The sequence below is a fragment of the Lutra lutra genome, chromosome 4 (assembly GCF_902655055.1).
Source record: "Lutra lutra chromosome 4, mLutLut1.2, whole genome shotgun sequence".
In the NCBI taxonomy this organism is placed as follows: domain Eukaryota; kingdom Metazoa; phylum Chordata; class Mammalia; order Carnivora; family Mustelidae; genus Lutra; species Lutra lutra.
The window spans coordinates 164223087-164247957 of NC_062281.1; the positions used below are offsets into that span (position 1 = coordinate 164223087).

A 24871-nucleotide genomic window follows, 5' to 3' on the forward strand; every position below is an offset into this window, starting at 1 on the left:
TTTATTTCTTCCACATTCTACTTCTTTAAACAGGATGTTTACTCTTTGTCTTTCCACCATTGTATTTGAAAGCATGTAACTGGTTTTTCAGGTTCCCATGTCCACCATGGAAAGGAATTTTGTCCTACAATGGATCATACCCAGAGTCTTCCCCATACCAGATCTAGATGATTCAGAAAACCACATTTGGGACTTTGAGCTGACAATATTTAGACGAGATCTTGGATTAAGATGATACTGTCAGGTATCAAAACTTTGAGGGACTTGAGGCCAAATATGTTTGGCACGTGAGACAGACATGAATTTGGGGAGGCAAAAGGTAGACTGCAGTGAGCTAAAGAGTGGCCCCCCCAAAAGCAATGTTCAAGTCTTAACCTTTGGAACCTGTAAATGTGACCTTATTTGGGAAAATGGTCTGTTCAGATGAAATTAAGTTAAAGATTTTTGAGAGGAAATCATCCTGGTTTAGGATGGGACCTAAACCCAGTGATGTCCTTATAAAAGAAGGCAAAGAGAGATTTGAGACACTTAGACATGAAAGAGGAAGACCATGTAAAGGCAGAGACTGGTGGTAGGCAGCCCCAAACATAAGAACACCTAGAGTCACCGAAAGCTGGGGGAGGCAAGAAAGAATCTTTCCCTAGAGCACTAAGGGAAGTGCCCAAAGAGCATGACCCAGGCAACAGCTGTGATTGAGAACTTGTACCTTCTATAAATGTGAGAGAGTAAGTTTCTCAGGCGCTAATCTGTTATGGCAGCCCTAGGGAACTGCTAGAATAGCCAAAATAACTGAAAATAAGTGCTCAAATAATTGTTAAACAAATGTACATAGCAGCACTATCCACAATAGTGAAATGGTGGAAACATCCTAAATGTCCTTTAAATGATGAATGGATCAACACAATATGGTATACATATACAATAGAATATTGTGCAGCTATTAAAAGTAAGGAAGTACATACAGATACATGCTATATGTGGATGAACCTCCAAAACATTATGTTAAGTAAAAGAAGACAAACACAAAAAGTCACATATAGTATGATTCCATTTATATGAAATATCCAAAATTGATAAATCCACAAAGAAAGAAAACTGCTGGTGGTCAGGAAATGCAGGGATGGAGGAATGGGGAGTGGCTGCTTAATGGGTACAAGGTCGTCCTTTGGGATGATGAAAATGCCTGGAACTTTTGATAGAAGTGTCAGTTGTACAATACTGTGAATGTGTTATGAATTCATAGTTAATGTGCCCCTGAATTGTACACTTTAGAATAGTTACTTTTATGTTGTATGAACTGCACCTCATAAGAAAAAGTTCTTTAAAAACAAAAGTACAAAAATCATACTCTGAAAACTATAAAACATTGTTGGAATAAGTAAATACTATCCAAATAAATGGAAAAACACCCTGGTTTATGGATCAAAAATAATATTGTTAAAATGGCAATACTTCTCAAATTGATCTATAAATTCAATGCAATCCCTATCAGAATCCCAGCTGACTTCCTCATAGAATTTGACAAGCTGCTTCTAACATCCATATGGAAATTCAAGGGACTTGGAATAACCAAAACAATTTTCAAAAAGAAAAATAAGGTAGGAAGACTCACTTCCCAATTTAAAAACTTACTATAGAATGTTCATCAAGACAGTAGGAGAGTCCAGAAATAAAACCACATGTCCATGCTCAACTGCTTTTCGACAAGAATGCCAAAATCATTCAATAGGGGAAAGACAAGTCTTTCCAACAAATGGTGCTGGGACAACTGATAGTCTCATGCAAAAGAATGAACTTGGACCCCTACCTCACCCCATATACAAAAACAACTCAAAATGGACCGATGACCAAAATATAAGAGTTTAAAAAAAAAAATTAAGAGGGGTACCTGGGTGGCTCAGTTGGTTAAGCATCTGCCTTCAGCTTGGGTCATGATCCCAGAGTCCTAGGATCAAGCCTGGCGCTGGGGGACTCTGCTTCTCCCTATACCTCTGACCCTGCTCCTGTACTCTCTCACTCAGTCTTTCAAATAAATAAATGAAATCTTTTTTTAATTTAAAAATTGAAAAATAAAAAGCCATTAGGAGAAAATATAAGGGTAAATCTTCATAACCCTGGATTTGGCAATAGGATTTTATATATGATATTCAAAGCACAAGCAATAAAAGGAAAAATAGATAGCGTGAGTCTCATCAAAATTTTAAAATTCCATGCTTCAAGAAAACATCATCAAGAAAGTGAAACCCTGGGGCACCTGGGTGTGTCAATTGGTTAAGCATCCAACTTCAGCTCCAGTCATGATCTCAGGGCCCTAGGATCGAGCCCCATGTTGGGCTGTACGCTCAGTGGGGAGTCTGCTTGTCCCTTTTCCCCCACTTGTGTCCACACTCTTGCTCTCTCTCTCAAATAAATAAATAAAACCCTTTTCCGGGGGCACCTGGGTGGCTCAGTGGGTTAAGCCTCTGCCTTCAGCTCAAGTCATGATCTCAGGGTCCTGGGATCGAGTCCCACATCGGGCTCTCTGCTCTGCGGGGAGCCTTCTTCCTCCTCTCTCTCTCTCTGCTTGCCTCTCTGCCCACTTGTGTTCTCTCTCTGTCAAATAAATAAAATCTTTAATAAATAAGTAAATAAATAAATAAATAAAACCCTTTTCCAAAAAAAAAGAAAGAAAGAAAATGAAAACCTATAGAATGGGAGAAAACATTTACAAATACATGTGCATCTATCTGGTAAGAGACTTGTATCTGGAGTATATAAAGAACTGCCCCATAATAGAGAGACAAATAATCAGATGTAAAAATAGGCAAAAGATCTGAATGCACATTTCTCCAAAGAAAATACACAAATGTTCATTATGCACATGAAAAGATGTTTAACATCATTAATCATGAAGGGAATACAAATCAAAAATACAATGAGATATGACTCCATACCCACTAGGATGGCTATAATCAAAAGCAGATAGTAATAGGTGTTGTCAAAGATGGGGAGAAACTGGAGCTCTCCCTTGCTACTAGTGGGAAAATAAAATGGTGCAGCCTCTTTGTAAACCAGTCCGGCAATCTGTCAAAAGGTTAAACATAGAGTTAACATGTAACCCAGCAATTCCATTCCAAATATATATACTTAAGAGAAATGAAACTCTATGTCCACATAAAATCTTATAAAAGAATTTTAGAGCAGTATTGTTTATAGCAGCCAAGAAGTGGGAAAAACCCAAATGGCCATCAACTGAAACATGGATCAACTTTATGGTGTAAATGAAATATTATTCAGTCACAGATGGAATATTATTTGGTCATAAAAAGGAATGAAGTACTGATGCATGTTACAACATGGGTAAATCTTGAATACATTATACAAGCAAAAGGAGCCAGTCACAGATTACTTCATATTGTATGATACCATTCGTAGAAAATGTCCAGAACAGGCAAATCCATCAAGACAGAAAGCAGAATAATCTAGGGCTGGGAGGACAAGGAGAATGGGCAGTGATGGTTAACAGGTACCATCGTTCTTTCTGGAATCTTGAAAATGTTTTAAAATTGATCATGGTGGGGAGCCTGCTTCTCCCTCTCCCTGCTATTCTGCCTACTTGTGCTCTCTCTCTCTCTAATAAATAAATAAAATCTTGAAAAAAGATTGATCGTGGTGATAGTAGCACAACTCTGTAAAGACACTAAAAATGACTGAATTACTCACTTTCAATGGAAGAAATGTAAGGTATGTGAATTATATCTCAATAAAGTTATTATAAAAATTAAAATGGGAATGGAATAAAAATAAATTTTCTTTTAAAAAAATGAACAAAATAAAAATAAAAAAATGGTTGAGTCTACAGAATTTTATATACTTAGTTCCTATTATCTGTAAATAAATACGCAATTTTACTTCTTTAAAAAAAATAAAAATAAAAAAATAAACAGAAGCAGAGAGAGTCCTTGACCTGTGCCTAAAACCCAGCTGTTCATACTGTAACCTCCATGTGTTATTTTCTTTGGTTCTTCCAGCCACCTTGTGGTAAAGGAATAACCTCCACATGAAAGATATTATGAGGGCACCTGGGTGGCTCAGTGGGTTAAGGCCTCTGCCTTCGGCTCAGGTCATTATCTCAGGGTCCTAGGATTGAGCCCCACATCAGGCTCTCTGCTCAGCAGGGAACCTGCTTCCCTTCCTCTCTCTCTGGCTGCCTCTCTGCCTACTTGTGATCTCTGTGTGTCAAATGAATAAATAAAATCTTTAAAAAAAAAAGAAAGATATTATGATTGTGTGTGATCTGGTATCAAATCAGACCCTATCTCCACAAAAGAAAAAGGAAGCCAGTTTAAATGCCTATAGAGTGTAAGGTGCTACACCAGGCTCTTTGCAAACATTATCTTGTTTAATCCTGAGGTACCCTATAAAGAAAATGTTACAGCATCATTTTACAGATAAAGAAACCCAGGCTCAAACAGATATAAGCCTTATACCCTAAGACACACAGCATTGATATACTAAAACAGGATTTGAAACCAGTTCTGTTGGACTCCATTGCTGCTGTCCTTTCCCCTATACCACCTGTGGTTCCCAGGATCTGAATCCTGTATCCCTGATACTGGGTGCTCCTACCTACCCTCCTCCCCAGCCCCATGCTGCTAGATTGGTGCGTGTTTCCTGTCCACTTCTCTCACCAGCCAGACTGTCTCCACTCGCACTGTATACAGAAAGAACAAAGAACTAGTCTTGGTGCCACAGCCAGCTGGCCTGATTCCCCAGGAGAAGGAATTCCAGTGCCAGAGAAGCCTGCTTGTGTCTATGGAAACCCCAGAAGATCTAGAGGAAGAGGGGAAAAATGAAACACTCCTCAGCCAGAGATGTCTGCCCAGCCTGCTGGGGGAGACCCTGAGAAGGGCAGGAAGGGCACGGTCCTCCATGGGAGCTCCTGGCCAGAATCCCGACCTTGGACAGATGTACAGTGGAACAGAAGGCTCACAGTGGGACAGTAGTAGGACCAGACATTCTCTGGTAGGAGCAGTTGGGTGCTCTGACCTGGGCGAGGATCCTGGACACTGGCCTTCCAAAGAAACCCAGACACATTAGCCTCAATCCTCACTCATTTCCTGGAAGATTGTTCCAGCAGGTTTGGGATGGCCCAAGGCTCCCACAATGCCACCTCCCCACTGGTACCCAGGGGATGGGGACTGATCTGGGAGAAGGGGTTTTCCCTCAGAAGGAAGACAGTCCAGGAGGAAGATGAGGCCCGGTATGGGGCTGAGTCATCCTGGTCTTTTCACCATGAGGGCAGGGCTTCTCTGCTTGGCCCAGCCCTGGGGGCAGGCTGGTGGGACGTGGCCAGCCACTCCTGGAGTAGAGCTGGCTCTTCATAAGGAGAGGGAGAGCTGCCCCAGACTCAGTAGGAGCTGCACGGCCATGACCAAGATGAGGGGTAAGTGTGGTGCCCCCTCGAAGTCTGAGAGTGAGGCACCTGAGGGTTGAATGTTGGATGCTGAAACAAGGCAAGGAACTAGATGGAGGAAGGGGGTGAAGATGGGCCAGAGGAGGAGTCTGGGCATGGAGCCATATGGACTGAGACAGGACAGGGCTAGATCAGGGGTTGCACATAGGTCCAGGTGTTGAAAGTGAGTCAAGAGAATGGGTACAGGTCTGGATAATGAGTCTGGGGGTTGGGCCCATTCAGGGAGAAGGAGAATGGGACCTGAGACACGAATGGTGGTAGCTCAGGGAGATGGGAGAGTTTGTCAGGTTAGAATAGATTTGGGAGGTTGAGGTAAGCCTGGAAGGTGGGGAGAGTGGGTGAGGGTTGGGGAATCTCTGCCACAGTGTGTGGTCACCCTCTCTTCTTTTCCAAGGAGTCACCCCAGCAGAAGCCTCTCCTGGGATTTGGAAGGGCCTGCACTGGGAGCCCGCTGGGTCTCCTGCCCCTCTTCAGGGGAGGCCCCTGAAGATCTCTTTCCTTCTGTGTGCCTCCTGTGTCCAGCATGGACAAAGGCTGGACTAAGGGGGTTCTCACCCACCCAAAAATCCTAGGGCTAGTGCAAGGGGGTACAGTGCATCACAACTCCTGGCTGTTCCCCTTCAGAGCAAGTGATACCCAGGAAACCACACAGGCTCTTGTTGCAGACTCCCAGGTGAATTCTCTGTGCACCAGAGCAGTTAATTGTGGAGACGAAAACCACGTCACTCTGGACTTGTTGCACGTTACATATTAACTATGGTTTCCTGTCTTGGCTGCACAGTAGGAAAGCTGGAGGGATTTGAAAAAATACCGTGAGGCTGGAAAAGAGCAGTGGGCCTGCCAAGATCCCATGGGGCACTGGTGATGCCACTGAGAAACTGGCCACAATTCCCCCTAAAGAGAAGCTGCTTCACATGCTCCAGCTTCCACACACCCATCCTCTCACAAATGCACACATTCTCAAAGAACAGACACCTTCTGGCTCTGCCACCCAGCCTCACACTCAAACAAACTCACAGAATCACACACAAGAACACCAGCAACCACATTCCCTCTCAAACTCCAGCAAATGCACACATGGCACGCGCACTCTTCAGACCCAGGCCACACACACCCACCTCACTGTCCCATACAGATTCATCCACACATCTGCTCAGGTGCCCACACCACGCCACAGACACACCTTCTTCCATGAAATCACAGATGATCCACAGTCTTATAGGGCACAATCACAAATTCACAATTACTGCAACTTACATCACAGACAGGTTCACACACACACACTCACCAGCAGAAGCAGGCATATTCACAGTCAGAGATGACCCTGTACACACTCATGAGTTTCCAATCACGTGCACATACATGAACACAGCATTCACATCTACCATCATACAGCTAACACCAGCATGGCTCACCCATACATCCGTACCCCATACAACACAATTGCCACCACATAGACACAACCAGAAATAGACATGTTTACAACCACACATTTGACATATACTGCCTGACCTCACCACCCCACCCCCTCATTCACACAGCCAAGCTCATCCTGGGTAGGGCAGGACACAGAGTATGAGTCCCAGAAAGGCAGCCCTCAATTCCCTTCTCTACCACAGGAATCCTGATCCTGGGGCTCCTGATGGCTACTTCCAGCTGCCTTGGCTTTTTGGAGGACCTTTTCAAGTGCTTTCAGGACCCCGAATATGAGTCCATCCTTGTCACGGCGCAGAAGGGGCTCCACACCTCCCCGCTGCCCAAGCATGTGGTAGTAGTGGGAGCTGGCATGTCAGGCCTAGTGGCGGCCAAGGCCCTACAGGATGCTGGTCACCAGGTGAGCAGATCTTGGAGGGCTTCAATCCTTTGCCTCTGGTTTGCTTTCTTGGGTGAGAAAAAGAAAAAAAAGAGAAGATACAGCCAATTCTTAGATGGCTGCTCATAACTGGCTGGGTCTCTTAGCCCTTAGTTACATTCCTCACAACTCCCGAAACTTGACCTTAACTTCACTTATGTTCTCATAGGAACAAAAGTGGAGAAGAGTTACACTAACAAGAAAAGTTTAAGAGGCACTCAGTCCCCTACCCCCACAGTGCATTCTGCCCCACTTACATTACTCAGGACCTTGCCAGCCTCCTTCTGGTTATCCTGAACATTCAGAGAACCCACTGCTGGGAATTCCGGACTAGAGCCTATGGCGAGAAGGAGATGGGTGTACAGGGTGGGAGAAGGGAAAACATGATGCTGGCAACAACAGCATGTTCTTTGGACCCCAGGTAACCATCCTGGAATCCAGCAACCGCATCGGGGGTCGAGTTAGCACAATCAGGAACAAGGAGGAGGGCTGGTACTATGAACTGGGGCCCATGCGAATCCCAGAGTCCCACAGGTAAGTCCCAGGGAAGGAATGGGCAAAAGGTAAGCAAGAGGAATTAGGTGGTGGAAAGGGGGGAGGTGAGAGAGGTGAGGTGAGAGACCCTGGGCCACTGTGTCAGAGCTTCTCAGATCCACTGTCTCCTGTGGTTCAATCATGCAAGTAGGGACAAACACTGGTCTCCCATTTGACAGGGAAGACTGAGTCTCAGAGCCCAGAAAGTGGTAGGTCCCAAACTAATAATAATAGTTACCATTAATTCATCAAATCGTGTACTTTGAATATGGACAGCTTCTTACATTGTCAATTATACCCCATTAGGCTACAAACTAATAATAATTAATAATCCCATCAGCTGCATTTTTTGAGCACCTCTATGTGCCAAGTGCCCTGCTGAATGCCACAGGTGCATTATTTCATCTGACCCTCTTATCTTCCCCAGTTACAAATCAAGAAACTAGGCTCAGAGCTATTAAGTGACTCACCCAAGGTTCTCCTAGGAGAAAGTGACAGAGCTCCTCTTCAAAATCGAGGAGGCAACTGGCCCAAAAACATATGCTTGACCCCTACGCTCTAACTGGCTCCTGGAACACAATCCAGCCCCTGGTTCTGAAGTTTCTAAGACAAAAGAGGTCCTTTGCCTAGTGTCCCACCTACCTGAATACATGGGACAGGACGACTTTTTTGCCTTAAGTGTAAACTGAACCCAAGACTTGCCTCCAAATGCCACCAAAAACAAAAACAAAAGGAACTAGCCCAAACTAGATTTGGCCTCACCTTCCTTAAAAATGGAAGATGGGATTTCAAATACTGTCTGAAACCAAAGGCCTTGGTCTCTACTTAAATCCCGTACTTGGGGATTTCTTACAGGGCATTCCTTGGGGAAAGGGTAAACCCTGTCCTTGCAATTTTCCTTGGGGCAAAAACAGAAGGAAGAGAATGAATACCACAACAGGAGGAAGGAGGGTTAGAGTTGAGGAAACAGACTGAGCTCCCTTGGCACATGAAGGAACTGGTTTCCCTGGAAATAACTTCTATAGTGAGGACAGCAGGAACAAGTTGTCACTGGGAGAGGTGCCATGTCATCCCTGTTTCTGCTTCAGGCTAATTCACACCTACATCAAGAAGCTTGGCCTGAAGCTGAACAAGTTCATACAGTATGATGGCAACACCTGGTACCTCATCAACGGACGACGCCATCGCAGCAAGGAGGTCCAGGACCATCCAGAGATCCTGGGCTATTCCTTGAGCCCAACAGAGGAGGGCAAAAGCCCTACAAAGCTCTTCCACCAGTCCATTGCCAAGGTGCCTCCTGCCTCACTCCTACTAGGGTTGGGAAAGAACAAGTTCTGGCCCAAGGTCACCTGGCAAGTTAGTGGACAGACCCAGTGACCTGGTCCCATCTAGCACTCTTGTGATGGGTCTCTCCTCTAACGTCCCCTAAGAATGCTGCCACCCTGTCCTAGTGCCTCATGCCATCTTTTCCCCATCCCTGTTGGTCCAATGGCTCACTGCTTGATGGTGACAGTAGAAGGAAAGGGAATCACCAGATAACCCAATCCTTGGTAATGAATCAATCTTCTTGAATTACAGTGAATGTCTCCCCCTTAAATTTTAGTCTCCAAATGTCCTTCAATGAAGGGGAGACTTGGGAGGAAAAAAGAACATTTAGGAGATCTTGAAAGCATCCTTTCCCTGGTCTTTCCATCCCCTATCTCCGTGTCCCCCCCCCTTTAAAGGGACATCCAGAGAATGCCGGAGTCCTCCCACTGGTTGTATGGCTTCAATCTAAGCTGCTTCCCCTTTCTCCCCTTTCGCAGCTCAGAGAAAATTTGAAAAATTTCAACTGCAGCCAACTGCTGTCCTTTTATGATTCTTACTCCACCAAGGTACGTGAGGCACACAAATCCCAGGAGAGGGGTGGAGGGGGTCTGTGCCCAGCCTAGCCCCCTGGGGTTGTCCCCTGATGACTAGAACCTTTTCGTCCCACCACCAAAGACTTCACCTTCCTGGAGTCCAGTGCTGCCCCCCGCCTGCCCTAGACCCCTGCTGAAGCCCCTTCCTACATGCTGGGTGACCCCATCTGAACCTTCCACCTCCCCACAGGCTTACTTGGTGAAGGAAGGAAAACTGAGCGAAGGAGCAGTAAAGATGATCGGAACTGTGATGAATGAGGATTCTGGATACTATAAGTCCCTCCTAGAGTCCCTGCGGAGTAGCGTCATCTTCTCCCAAAGTAACAAGTAAGGCCAACTGGGACCAGGGCTGGAATCTGCCCCTCCTCTAACCCTCAGAGCAAAGAAATGGAACTACGGTTCCTGAATAGGCACTATGTGCCAGGCACAATGACACTTTCCACAAACAGTCCCATTGAATCACCTGGAAGATTGGTACTATTATTCAGACCCATTTTACAGGCGAGGATGCTGAGGCTCAAGGAGTTCTATAATTTACTCAATTTCACATAATGGGTGAAAGCTGGAGCCAGAATCCACACCCAAGTCTGTGGGGCTCCTCCTGGGATCTAGGACTGCATGGTAGCTGAATCCATGGGCTGTGGGTCTAGGCTATGAATGCCATTCTGGGAAAGTTCCTCTCCATCAGGTATCAGTTTCCCAAAGTATAAAATTAAGCAATGATCCCTCTCTCCCAGAGACTAGTTAAGGAGACATATATGAAGCATCCAACATGGGCTTCGGGCAGCTAGTTTCCTTCTAGGCCCAGGGCCCCTACACTCACCATCTGCCCTCCCCCTCACCCCTGCAGCTTTTCTGAGATCACTGGTGGCTTCGACCAGCTCCCCAAAGCCCTCGGCGCTACCCTGAAGCCTGGAACCATCCGCCTGGGCGCCAGCGTGGAGACGGTAGTGAGGGATGGGTCCAAGGTCCGGGTTTCCTACCGGGTGGGCAAGCCCGGCTCAGTGCTGAACCACCTCACTGCGGACTTTGTCATCATCACGGCCTCAGCCAAGGCCACACGCCTCATCACCTTTAAGCCACCGCTCTCCCAAGACAAGAGGGAAGCACTCCGCTTGGTGCATTACACCAGTGCCACCAAAGTGATCCTGACCTGTGAGGAGCCCTTCTGGGAGAAGGATGGCATCCGGGGTGGGTACTCTATCACCGACCGGCCCTCGCGCTATATCTACTACCCCAGCCACAGCTTCCCCAATGGCAAGGGCATCCTGCTGGCCTCCTACACTGTGGATGACGACTCCCTCTTCTTCACCTCCATAACACATGAGCAGATTGTGGATGTGGTCCTGGAGGACCTGGCGGCTGTGCACCAGATACCCAAGGACAAGCTGCAGCGTATATGCCCTTCTTCTGCGGCCAAACGCTGGTCTCTGGACCCCCTCACCTTGGGCGCCTTTGCTGAGTTCACACCCTACCAATTTATTGACTATTCACAGGAGCTCTTCAAGCCCGAGGGCCGCATCCACTTTGCAGGCGAGCACACCTGCACGCCTCATGGCTGGATAGACACTGCCATCAAGTCCGGCCTGCGGGCAGCCAGGAATATCCAGGCCGCTGTGGATAAGGAGGCCACGGGAGAGCAGAAGACCTTCCCTAACACCCAGAACCAGGTCTAACCCAGAAAGAAATCCCCGAAGAAACCTGGCAGGAAAAGTGCTGGGAGGTAGGAGCTGGAGGCAGAGACCCAGGAGAGAGGTCACCATTCATCCCCCTGGTCCACAAGCAAGAATCCAAAAATGCCAAAGAATCAGCTGGCAAATCCACAAAGAATCACACCCTTTCCTGTTTCTCTCCCATGCCCGGCCTTAAGGAGGGAAGCAACGGAGTCAGCGTATATGGAACGTAAGGAACAAATCAAGGATGGTAAACACTAGCTAGCATCAGCTGTTAGCTTGGATTACAAGCAAAAGAGAAACGCTCCAATAAACCCAAATTTCTGTCATATACAACTAGAAGCTTCTAAAGGAACAGACAAACCCCAAACCGCAGCAGTGTTAAACCCATAGTGCACATAAACCCCATTATTGGGTGCCTGAGCTAGGGGCCTCACATCTTGGCCCAACATGGAGTCTAGAGGGATGGGAGAGTTAAGGGTTCTTCTCTGTTCTTTTTGAGCTTGCAAGAGCAGGATCTTGGCTTCCCAGAGACACCTCCTGGCCCATAGACTTTTCTTCTCCACTCTTACCTCCCTATCACCAACCAGACACCCCTCCCCGCCTCTGCCTGTCCAGCCTACACATCTCCCTGGGAGGAGACAAAACTCAATTTCCATACTCCACTCTGCTATTCTTTAATAGAAGAGCCCTGTCGTTCCAGACCCAGCTAACTTATTCCCCTCCCGAATCCTCTCTTAATAGCCACAGCCAAACCCCAGGGATCTTTCTCTCTCTTAAACCTCCACCCTTCCTCCTTAGAGTCCTAAATGTTTGGACTGTGGATCTTCTTACATTGTTACACAATTACTTTGTGAGGGCATATTAACTGCCCATCTACCCTGAGAGCCCCAAGTGCTGGGATCATATCACGTATGCTTTGGTTAATTTTCCCCCATAAACATTACGTATATGCTCATTCCCTCACCCTCTCAATAAATATTCATTTTGCATCTACCATACGTCGGGCAATGTGCTGAATGCCAGTTACAAAGAATAAGCAAAGTTATGCCGTTGAATCCAACCTCCAACCCTACCTGGGTCCCCATATCTCCAATGATCAGCTCCCAAACACAGCTCATTTTTTATCCCAATTTCTTGGGTATCTGGGCCCAATCATGCAAAATGAAGAAGTAAGTAGAAAGGTAACCCCTCTCCTTGGAGAATATTTCTACGAGGGTGGCCCTGGAAGACTCTGAAGACCAGCATGATGCAGGGAATGTTATGTCTTGAGACTGGCGTATTGCATGGAAGGAAGGGGATAAAGAAAGAAGACACATTTTCTTACTGCATTGTTAAAATCCCAGCTGGCTTTATTCCAGTTTTTCACTCACCCCTATATTAGTCAGGGCCTTTTCGGTTACAAGTGCTGGAAACCAAACTCAGACTAGCTTAAAGGAAATGAAATGTTTTAGCTCACCTATCTGGAAAGTCCAGGGTAAAGCTCACTTCATCCAGGCTGACTGGGTTTAGGGTTAATTCATTGTCATTAAGGTTCTCTCTCTTTCCGCTTCTTGACCCTTAGCTAACTTAGCTTCCATATTGAGTTAAATAATGTTTCCCCCCAAAATTCATTTCCACCCCCCCAAACCTGTGAATGTGATCTTATTTGGAAATGGGGTCTTAGCAGATTTAATCAAGTTAAGATGAGGTCGTACTGTAGTAGGGTGGACCCTAATCCAATAACGGTATCCTGAGAAGAAGGAAGTTTGGACAGAGACACACACAGAAGGAAGACTGCCCTGTGAGGATGGAGGCAGGTGGAAGTGATGCATCTACAAGACAAGGAATGCAAACGATTGCCAGCCACTTCCAAATGCCAGGAGAGAGGCATGGAACAGATTCTTCCTCAGAACTACCAGAAGGAACTAACCCGGGTGACACCTTGATTTTGAACTTCTTTGAGTACCATGAGAAAATAAATTTTTGCTGTTTTAAGCCATCGGATTGTGTAGTAATTTGTTATGGCAGCCCTAGCAAACTAATACAGCTTCCTTCCTTGTTCTGCTAACAAATGTTCTGAATCCATTTGGAGGTCAGAAGCAACTCCAAGGTTGTATCTTCATAGGTTGTCATTCAAGGGGAAAGAAAGGGCTCTTCTCTCCAATGCATTTTTTAAAATTTATTTCTTTTCAGTGTAACAGAATTCATTGTTTATGCACCACACCCAGTGCTCCATGCAATACGTGCCCTCCGTAATACCCACCACCTGGCTCCCCCAACCTCCCACCTCCCGCCCCTTCAAAACCCTCAGATTGTTTTTCAGAGTCCATAGTCTCTCATGGTTCACCTCCCCTTCCAATTTCCCTTAACTCCCTTCTCCTCTCCATCTCCCCATGTCCTCCATGTTATTTGTTATGCTCCACAAATAAGTGAAACCATATGATAATTGACTCTCTCTGCTTGACTTATTTCACTCAACATAATGTCTTACAGTCCTGTCCATGTTGATACAAAATTGGGTATTCATCCTTTCTGATGGAGGCATAATACTCCATAGGGTATATGGACCACATCTTCCTTATCCATTTGTCCATTGAAGGGCATCTTGGTTCTTTCCACAGTTTGGCGACTGTGGCCATTGCTGCTATAAACATTGGGGTACAGATGGCCCTTCTTTTCACTACATCTGTATCTTTGTGGTAAATACCCAGTAGTGCAATTGCAGGGTCATAGGGAAGCTCTATTTTTAATTTCTTGAGGAATGTCCACACTGTTTTCCAAAGTGGCTGCACCAACTTGCATTCCCACCAACAGTGTAAGAGGGTTCCCCTTTCTCCACATCCTCTCCAACACATGTTGTTTCCTGTCTTGCTAATTTTGGCCATTCTAACTGGTGTAAGGTGGTATCTCAATGTGGTTTTAATTTGAATCTCCCTGATGGCTAGTGATGATGAACATTTTTTCAAGTGTCTGATAGCCTCCCAATGCATTTTTTTAAAGATTTTATTTATTTATTTGACAGAGATCATAAGTAGGCAGAGAGGCAGGCAGAGAGAGAGAGAGGAGGAGGAAGCAGGCTCCCTGCAGAGCAGAGCCCCCTATGTGGGGCTCGATCCCAGGACCCTGAGATCATGACCCGAGCCGAAGGCAGAGGCTCCAACCCACTGAGCCACCCAGGCGCCCCCCCGCCAATGCATTTTTTAAAAGTATTTTCACATTACCTGTCCACCTGCTGGATCAGGAGCCCACTCCTTGGCGTTTGTCTTGTGACTGGCAGCCCCAGCCACCAGTGGAAGAGGAGAAAAGACCATCTCTTAAGAAGAGTATTTGGGGCAGGTAAAAACAACAGATGTACACTACAAATGGCAACTCCTCCAGACCCCATGGTTGGGCTAAAAGATGCTGCAGATAGCCACGCTAGATAAAGAACCAGACTACCTCCTTTGTTTCAGAGATCTCCATTGAGTTTGATAACTGACCATTTGGGCCACGTGTCTTTCATCTTCCTAAGCTTTAAATTCCTGCTCTTCTGTTTTAAATTCACCAAAAAAGAGTATACCGATAAAACCTAGTTTCCCCACCCTCAACCCCAATAAAAACAGAACTCCAGGCCCATGTGTTCCCTCTACCTGCAACTTTCCTATGTGGACCCAGGTGTGCTGTGTAATTCCCAGGTCTTATAAGAAATAAATCTTCATTTTTTCAACAATTTCCTGATGCTTGTTACTGAAAGGTGCCTTATAATCGTAAGAACCACAAGGGTCAATCCAGTCATAACACTGGTTTGGAAAGGGGAAATGTCTGCGGGAAGCTCTCCAGGGCCAGGTGAGTGCCTCCTGGCATTTCTAGCCAACACTGGCACAAAGCAGAGGCAAATGACTCCCAGGATTTAGAAGGGAACATTAGGCAGAAAACGAAAAGGTTCAGAAATACCAGAGGACTATCTTTGGGGACACACAGCTGCTACGCAGAGTTCTTGATGACAAACAATAGAAACCAAGTCTGAGTGACTTAAGTTGAAGAGGAACTTGACCTGTTGCTGTCAGAATGAATTCTCAACTGTCCACTGCTTCTTTGTGTCATTTCCCTCAGACTCAAAGTACTAGATGGGAGCATCCAATTGGCTGAGTTGAGGGTGGTGCTCACTCCCCGCCTGGGGGTCAGGGAGAGCAAGCAGCCAACACCACTCTGTCTTTTGAGGTGGGAGGGGAGGCACTGCCTTCCCTCAAACCTTACTGTGCTGGGTTCCCCAGCATAGGGAATAAGTGTTGATGCTGGCAACCATAAGACAGAAGTCAAGGTAAGGCCCAAACTGATGATGGGGCACAGAACACCGCTACTACATTAGCCATTGAATACTCTAAGCCTCAACCGGTCAACAAGGACAGCACCCGCCACATCACCGGTGAAGGGATTAGAGATTGTGCTTGAAAGGCACCTGGAGGGTCTGTGTACAGAGCACATGCAGTAAGTCCTTGCACTCTAATGCTTTGAGAGAGGAGTTATTCCCAATTTAAAGATGAGGACACTGAGGTTTAGCAGGGCTGAGGGACTTGCTGAAGGTTTGACCGTGACCGGCGCACAGAGGATTTGCAGCCAGGGCTGCCTGACTCAGAAGTCTAGCTCCTTCCACAACACAACGTTGCTGGTCTAGCAGAGAGAGGAATGACTGGCCTGAAGGAGATGGGGCAAAATCCAGACCAACAGACGCTGAAGAAGGCAAGGTGGCAGGAGCTCCACGAAGGCCTAGAAGAGTGTGGGTAGAATGGACCACCTCTCTGGGTGATACATTATTCCTAGAATGTGACACTCCCTTATTTCCTTTCCTACATGCTTTCTTGAAAAGGGAAAAAAGAATGGTGTTACAGCTCATAAAATCAACAGCCTCTCTACAGATCTCTGCTTCAAATTGTAGTAAGCCGCTTTTTTATCTTATGTATCAAAATCTGAGAACACTATAGAAGTGTGAGCACATATAACAGTATATGTAACATAAACCTTAACAGAAGGTTTGAGCAGTTGATAATGACTCAATAACTATTAAGAGGTGAAAGCACGCCCCATACCTCCCCAAAATGCACCAGCCACACAATCTATCTGGAGGTCTAACTTCTGATCATTCCAGGCTGAAGCTCACTTGGGAGCATGGAGCACCTTGAACTAAACCTCACTTGGGAGTCCTTGGGCATGACATCTTATCCTTCTGCCCACAGACATCTTCTTAGAACCTATAAGGACATCAAGGATCAGGTTCCAGAACTCTGATGAAGAATCAGGGCTGGAACTTGGAGCTGGGCCCCTTGGATGCCAAGAACCCACTAATCAGCCCCAGGAAAAAAGGTGAAGCAGGAGGGGCAGAGAAGGAAGAGGAAGTGGACCCTGCCAGGAGCAACAACTCAGCCCCTCTACAACTTCATTTTCTGAGCCATTTTGTATTCATCACTGAATGTTAGTCATCCTTTGACAGACAAGGAATTCAGGCCCCAAGAGTGAGATGGACCCAGTATGCAAGTGGAAGAGTTCAGACCAGATGATAATAAGAATAGCCTTCACTACTCAGTCTCCACTTGCAGGTACTGAGCTAGAACCATACATTCATATTCTAACTGAATCCCCACTCAAAAACAAACAAAACAAAACCAAAAAACCCTCTATGAAGTAGACACCATTATCATTTCCATTTTACAAATGAAAGAATTAAGAGCTAGAAAAGTTATTTTTCTAGAAGTTCCTCAAATGACCAAACATAGTTTCCATACAACTCAAAATTCTATTCTGAGGGTAAGAAATGAAAATATGCGTGCACATAAAACTTGTACTTGAATGTTTACAGCAGCATTATATTCATACTAGCCAAAAGTAGGATTGCCTGGGTGGTTCTGTTAGTTGGACATCTAACTCTTTATTTTGGCTCAGGTCATGATCTCAGGGCTGCAAGATTGAGCCCCATGTCAGGCTCCAAGCCCAGCATGGAGCCTGCTTAGGATTCTCTTTCTCCTTCTGCCCCCACCTCCACTTGGGCTGGATCGATCTCTCTCTCTCTCTCTAATAAACATTTAAAATTTAAAAATAAATAAATAGGGGTGCCTGGGTGGCTCAGTGGGTTAAAGCCTCTGCCTTTGGCTTGGGTCATGAACCCAGGGTCCTGGGATTGAGCTCTGCATCGGGCTCTCTGCTTAGCAGGGAGCCTGCTTCCTCCTCTCTCCCTCTGCCTGCCTCTCTGCCTACTTGTGATCCCTGTCTGTCAAATAAATAAAAACAAAATCTTAAAAATATATAAATAAATAAATAAATAAATAAATAACCAAAAGATAGAAACCTCTCAAATGTCCATGAACTGACAAATGGATAAATGTTTAGCAGTTATACAATGGAATATTATTCAGTCATACAAAAAGAATGAAATACTGACAACTAGAACATGAACCACTAAAGCATTATGCTAAGTGAACAAAGCCAGTAACAAAAGACCACATATTATGATTCCATGTATATGTAATGTCCAAAGAAGGAAATTTATGAGATGGAAAGTAAATCAGTGGTTGCTGGATTGGGAGGGAGGACGGGAGGGAATTAATAGCTAAAAGGTAAAGGTTTTCTTAAGGTAATGAAAATGAAAACTGACTACAGTGAGGTTGAATAGATGACTATACTAGAAACCATTGAATTATATACCTAAATGGGTGAATGTAGGTATGTGGATTGTATCTCCAAAAAAAACTGTTTAAAAAAAAGAAAAGTTATTTTGTTCTAAATTGCATAAATAGACATTTCTCTTTGGTGCCCTGTATGTCCACACAAATTTAAAGTTTTAGTTTGATAGGTAAATTAAATCAAAAGATTGCCCAGATCTCCTGTAATAAAATGTGAGCCAGTACAAACCAGAGCCAGACTTAATACTGTCTTTGAAGCTGCTTAACTCAAAAGAATCAGAATGCTGCTTCTTCCTTGATCCTCTAACTGTCTGAAGAGTTTCTCTTCAATACAAGGGGTATGGCCTTGACCATCTCTCCAAGACTAGAGAAGAAGGAAACAAGCTCTCTGGTGATACTGGAAGGAGGTGCAAATTGACTTTGGGAAGTATGTTCATCTGTGTACCTGCGAAGATTGGAAAATTGCTTTCATTAGAAATGGTCCCCATCATGATGCCCCATGGGTATGGAAGTGGAGAAGTGAGTCAGCCACTGCCCCCAAGGCTGTTCTGCACTTAGCAAGCAGATGGGACTGAAGATTTTCAGGCTTAGCCAGTGCAATGGAAATGCTGGGTCCCTAATGGGAGGTGGCACCAGAGTAGGACTTCTAGACCAAACCTGGCATCCTGAAATACCCAAAAGAGAAGGGTATTTCAACAGAAGAGCTCTAACCTAAAAGCCGATCACCACCAGCATGCCACACTCCACCCAAGAGGAAGGCAGGGAGTGTTTACGGATTGAAAGTGTCCTTAAAATACATGGAGCCCAACCCCAATTTTTAAAATAGGAAAACTGAAAAGCTCAGAGGAACTTAAAGCATGATCAAGGGAAAGAGAATATAAAAAATTCGATGGTCTGGTGGGAGGAGTCAAGATGGTGGAGAAGTAGCCGGCTAAGACTACATCAGGTAGCAGGAGATCAGCTAGATAGCTTATCAATCCATTGCAAACACCTACAAATCTAAAAGGAGACCGAAGAGAAGAAGAGCAACAATTCTAGAAACAGAAAATCAACCACTTTCTGAAAGGTAGGACCGCGGAGAAGTGAATCCAAAGCGACGGGAAGATAGACCGCAGGGGAGGGGCTGGCTCCCAGCAAGCAGCAGAGCAATGGAGCACAAAATCAGGACTTTTAAAAGTTTGCTCCACTGAGGGACATTGCTCCAGAGGCTAAACCGGGGTGAAGCCCACGTGGGGTCTGTGTGACCCCAGGTCCCACGGGGTCAAAGAAGGATGGGGGTGTCTGAGTGTCACAGAGCTCGCAGGTATTAGAGTGGGGAAGCCAGCTACAGGACAGAGCCAAGGAGTGAGCCCTCAGCTTGGGGTTACCTTGAACTGGTCTCAGGCTGGGTGAACTCGGTGCGCAGCTAGAGCAACCAGAGGCCAGGGAGACGGGAGGGATTGAGCTCTTTTCTCTGAGGGTGCACTCAGGAGTGGGGCCCTGAGCTCTCTGCTCCTCTGGGCCAGAGATTGGGAGGCCGCCATTTTCATTCCGTCCTCTGGAACTCTACGGAAAGCATTCAGGGAACAAAAGCTCTCGAAAGCAAACCCAAGCAGATTACTTACCCCGGCCCCTGGTAAGGGTGGTGCAATTCCTGGGGCAAAGACACTTGAGAATCACTACAACAGCCCCCTCCCCAAGAAGATCAACAAGAAATCCAGCCAAGACCAAGTTCACTTACCAAAGAGAACAGTGGAATTCCAGAAGAGGAGAAAGCAAAGCATAGAATTCATGGCTTTCTCCCCATGATTCTTTAGTCTTGCAGTTAATTTAATTTTTTTTAATTTTTTTTTCTTCGTCTAAAATTTTTTTAACTTTTACCCTTTCCTCTTTTAACGTTTTTTAACTAGTTTATCTTAACAATACCTTTCATAAAAAAAAATAATAATCTTTTTTGAACCTTCATTATTATAGTCATATTTTATCCTTCATTGTATCTAACTTTATTTTTTGTATACACATAGGGTTTTTTCTTCTAAAAAATTTGGGGTACAACTTCTTCTAATAGATCAAAATATACCCTAAATCTAGCTCCAGGCTTGTTCTAGTCTCCAGCCTGAGCAAAATCTCTCCACTTACTTTTTCTTTATTCTCCCAACCAACTTACTTTATCAACTCCTTTTTTAGAAATTGAAAAAAAAAGGTTTTTTTCATCTTTATAGGCATATTCCATCCCTTCATTGTGTTTGCCCTTATATAAGTTTTTTATTTTTTTAAAATTTTGGGAGGTAGTTTCTTCTAAGAGACCAAAATACTCCCAAAATTAAGTGGGTGACCCTGTTCTAGTCACCAGTCTAATAAATATATTTTTCTTTTTTATATTTTTTTAAATTTGTTTTCTTTTTTTAAATTTTTTTTCTGAACTTCTTTTTTTTTAAGATTTTATTTATTTGACAGAGAGAGGTCACAAGTGGACAGAGAGGCAAGCAGAGAGAGAGAGAGAGAGAGGAGGAAGCAGGCTCCCTGCAGAGCAGAGAACCCAATGTGGGACTTGATCCCAGGACCCTGAGACCATGACCTGAGCTGAAGGCCGAGGCTTAACCCACTGAGCCACCCAGGTGCCCCCTTTCTGAACTTCTTTTTATCACCTTTCTCCCCCCATGATTTGGGGTCACTTCTGATTTGGTTAACGCACATTTTCCTGGGGTCTTTGCCACCCTTTTAGTATTTTATTTGCTCCTTCATATATCCTTATCTGGACAAAATGACAAGGCGAAAAAACTCACCACAAAAAAAAAAGAACAAGAGGTAGTACCAAAGGCTAGGGACCTAGTCAATACGGACATTGGTAATATGTCAGATCTAGAGTTCAGAATGACGATTCTCAAGGTTCTAGCCAGGCTCGAAAAAGGCATGGAAGATATTAGAGGAAACCTTCTCTGGAGAGATAAAAGCCCTTTCTGGAAAAATAAAAGAACTAAAATCTAACCAAGTTGAAATCAAAAAAGCTATTAATGAGGTGCAATAAAAAATGGAGGCTCTTACTGCTAGGACAAATGAGGCAGAAGAAAGAATTAGTGATATAGAAGACCAAATGACAGAGAATAAAGAAGCTGAGCAAAAGAGAGACAAATAAATACTGGACCACGAGGGGAGAATTCGAGAGATAAGTGACACCGTAAGACAAAACAACATTAGAATAATTAGGATTCCAGAAGAATAAGAAAGAGAGAGGGGAGCAGAATTATTGTAGAGAATTTCCCTAATATGACATAGGGAACAAGCATCAAAATCCAGGAGGTGCAGAGAACCCCCCTCAAAATCAATAAGAATAGGTCCACACCCCATCACCTAATAGTAAAATTTACAAGTCTTAGCGACAAAGAGAAAATCCTGAAAGCAGCCTGGGAAAAGAAGTCTGTAACATAAAATGGTAAAAATATTAGATTGGCAGCGGACTTACCCACAGAGACCTGGCAGGCCAGAAAGAACTGGCATGATATATTCAGAGCACTAAACGAGAAAAACATGCAGCCAAGAATACTATACCCAGCTAGACTATCATTGAAAATAGAAGGAGAGATTAAAAAGCTTCTAGGATATCAACCTTTTGTCTGTACTGTCATTTGCAAATATCTTCTCCCATTCCGAGGGTTGCCTCTTTGTTTTGTTGACTGTTTCCTTTGCTGTGCAGAAGCTTTTGATTTTGATGGAGTCCCAAATGTTCATTTTTGCTTTTGTTTCCTTTGCCTTTGGAGACGTATCTTGAAAGAAGTTGCTGTGGCTGATATCGAAGAGGTTACTGCCTATATTCTCCTCTAGGATTCTGAAGGATTCCTGTCTCACATTGAGGTCTTTTATCCATTTTGAGTTTATCTTTGTGTATGGTGTAAGAGAATGGTCGAGTTTCATTCTTCTACATATAGCTGTCCAGTTTTCCCAGCACCATTTATTGAAGAGACTGTCTTTTTTCCACTGTATATTTTTTCCTGTTTTGTCAAAGATTATTTGACCATAGAGTTGAGGGTCCATATCTGGGCTCTCTACTCTGTTCCACTGGTCTATGTGTCTGTTTTTATGCCAGGACCATGCTGTCTTGGTGATCACAGCTTTGTAGTAAAGCTTGAAATCAGGCAACGTGATGCCCCCAGTTTTTTTTTTTTGTTCGGGGTCTCTTCTGATTCCATACAAATTTTTTGATTATTTGCTCCAGCTCTTTGAAAAATATCAGTGGAATTTTTATCAGAATGGCATTAAAAGTATAGATTGCTCTAGGCAGTATAGACATTTTAACAATGTTTATTCTTCCAATCCAAGAGCATGGAATGGTCTTCCGTCTTTTTGTGTCTTCTTCAATTTCTTCCATGAGTGTTCTGTAGTTCCTCGAGTACAGATCCTTTACCTCTTTGGTTAGGTTTATTCCCAGGTATCTTATGGTTCTTGGTGCTATAGTAAATGGAATCGATTCTCTAATTTCCCTTTCTGTATTTTCATTGTTAGTGTATAAGAAATCCACTGATTTCTGTACATTGACTTTGTATCCTGCCACGTTACTGAATTGTTGTATGAGTTCTAGTAGTTTGGGGGTGGAGTCTTTTGGGTTTTCCATATAAAGAATCATGTCATCTGCGAAGAGAGAGAGTTTGACTTCTTCATTGCCAATTTGGATACCTTTTATTTCTCTTTGTTGTCTGATTGCTGTTGCTAGGACTTCTAATACTATGTTGAACAAGAGTGTTGAGAGTGGGCATCCTTGTCGTGTTCCTGATCTCAACGGGAAGGCTGCAAGCTTTTTCCCATTGAGGATGATATTTGCTGTGGGTCTTTCATAGATAGATTTTATGAAGTTCAGGAATGTTCCCTCTATCCCTATACTTTGAAACGTTGAGAATCAATTATCATATGGTTTCACTTATTTGTGGAGCATAACAAATAGCATGTAGGGCAAGGGGAGTTAGACAGGAGAAGGGAGTTGAGGAAAATTGGAAGGGGAGGTGAACCATGAGAGACTATGGACTCTGAAAAACAATCTGAGGGTTCTGAAGGGGCGGGGGGTGGGAGGTTGGGGAACCAGGTGGTGGGTATTGGAGAGGGCATGTATTGCATGGAGCACTGGGTGTGGTGCAAAAACAATGAATACTGTTACACTGAAAATAAATTTTAAAAATTAAAAAAAAAAAAAAGCTTCCAGGACAAACAAAAACTAAAAGAATTTGCAAACACCAAACCAGCTCTACAGGAAATCTTGAAAGGGGTCCTCTAAGCAAAGAGAGGCCCTAAAAGTAGTAGATCATAAAGGAACAGAGACAATATACAGGAAAAATCACTTATAGGCAATACAATGTCACTAAACTCATATCTCTCAATAGTTACCCTGAATGTTAATGGGCTAAATGCCCCAATCAAAAGACACAGGGTATCAGAATGGATAAAAAAACAAAACCCATCAATATGCTGCCTACAAGAAATATGCCTACAATATGCTGCCTCATTTTAGACCCAAAGACACCTCCGATTTAAAGTGAGGGGGTGGAAAACAATTTACCATGCTAATGAACATCAGAAGAAAGCTGGGGTCGCAATCCTTATCAGATCAATAAGATCTTTAAGCCAAAGACTATAATAAGAGAGGAGGAAGGACACTTTAGCATACTCAAAGGGTCTCTACAACAAGAAGATCTAACAATTTTAAATATCTATGCCCCTGACATGGGAGCAGCCAACTATATAAACCAATTAATAACAAAATCAAAGAAACACATTGACAATAATACAAAAATAGTAGGGGACATTAACACTCCCCTCACGGAAATGGACAGATCATCCAAGCAAAAGATCAACAAGGAAATAAAGGCCCTAAATGACACACTGGACCAGAAGGACATCACAGATATATTCAGAACATTTCATCCCAAAGCAACAGAACACACATTGTTCTCTAGTGCACATGGAATATTCTCCAGAATAGATCACATCCTGGGTCATAAATCAGGTCTCAACTGGTATAAAAAGATTGGGATCATTCCCTCCATATTTTCAGACCACAATACTCTGAAGCTAGAACTCAATCACAAGAGGAAATTTGGAAAGAACCCAAATACATGGAGACTAAACAGCATCCTTCTAAAGAATGAATGGGTCAACCAGAAAATTAAAGAAGAATTGAAAAAATTCATGGAAACAAATGATAATGAAAACACAATGGTTCAAAATCTGTGGGACACAGCAAAGGCAATCCTGAGAGGAAAATATATAGCAGTACAAGCCTTTCTCAAGAAACAAGAAAGGTCTCAAATACACAACCTAACCACACCTAAAGGAGCTGGAGAAAGAACAAGAAAGAAACCCTAAACCCAGCAGGAGAAGAGAAATCATAAAGATCAGAGCAGAAATCAATGAAATAGAAACCAAAAAAACAATAGAACAAATCAATGAAACTAGGAGCTGGTTCTCTGAAAGAATTAATAAGATTAATAAACCCCTGGCCAGACTTATCAAAAAGAAAAGAGAAAGAACCCAAATAAATAAAATCATGAATGAAAGAGGAGAGATCACAACCAACACCAAAGAAATACAAATAATTACAAGAGCATATTATGAACAACTCTATGCCAACAAATTTGACAATCTGGAAGAAATGGATGCATTCCTACAGACAAATAAACTACCACAACTGAACCAAGAAGAAATAGAAAACCTGAACAGACCTATAACCAATAAGGAGATTGAAACAGTCAACAAAAATCTCCAAACAAACAAAAGCCCAGAGCCAGACGGCTTCCCAGAGGAATTCTAACAAACATTTAAAGAAGAATTAATACCTATTCTCCTGAAACTGTTCC

General features: G+C 43.9%; 1 protein-coding gene across 1 annotated transcript; it reads left to right on the forward strand.

The window, feature by feature from the left end:
* Positions 1–5409: 5409 nt before the first annotated feature.
* LOC125098760 (L-amino-acid oxidase-like) lies at positions 5410–12700 on the forward strand. The gene is made up of 7 exons (XM_047727851.1): positions 5410–5425; positions 7075–7289; positions 7729–7841; positions 8930–9131; positions 9647–9715; positions 9933–10069; positions 10593–12700. Exons 1-7 carry the CDS (start codon positions 5410–5412, stop codon positions 11416–11418), a joined length of 1578 nt encoding a protein of 525 aa, XP_047583807.1. The 3' UTR covers positions 11419–12700.
* Positions 12701–24871: the final 12171 nt, after the last annotated feature.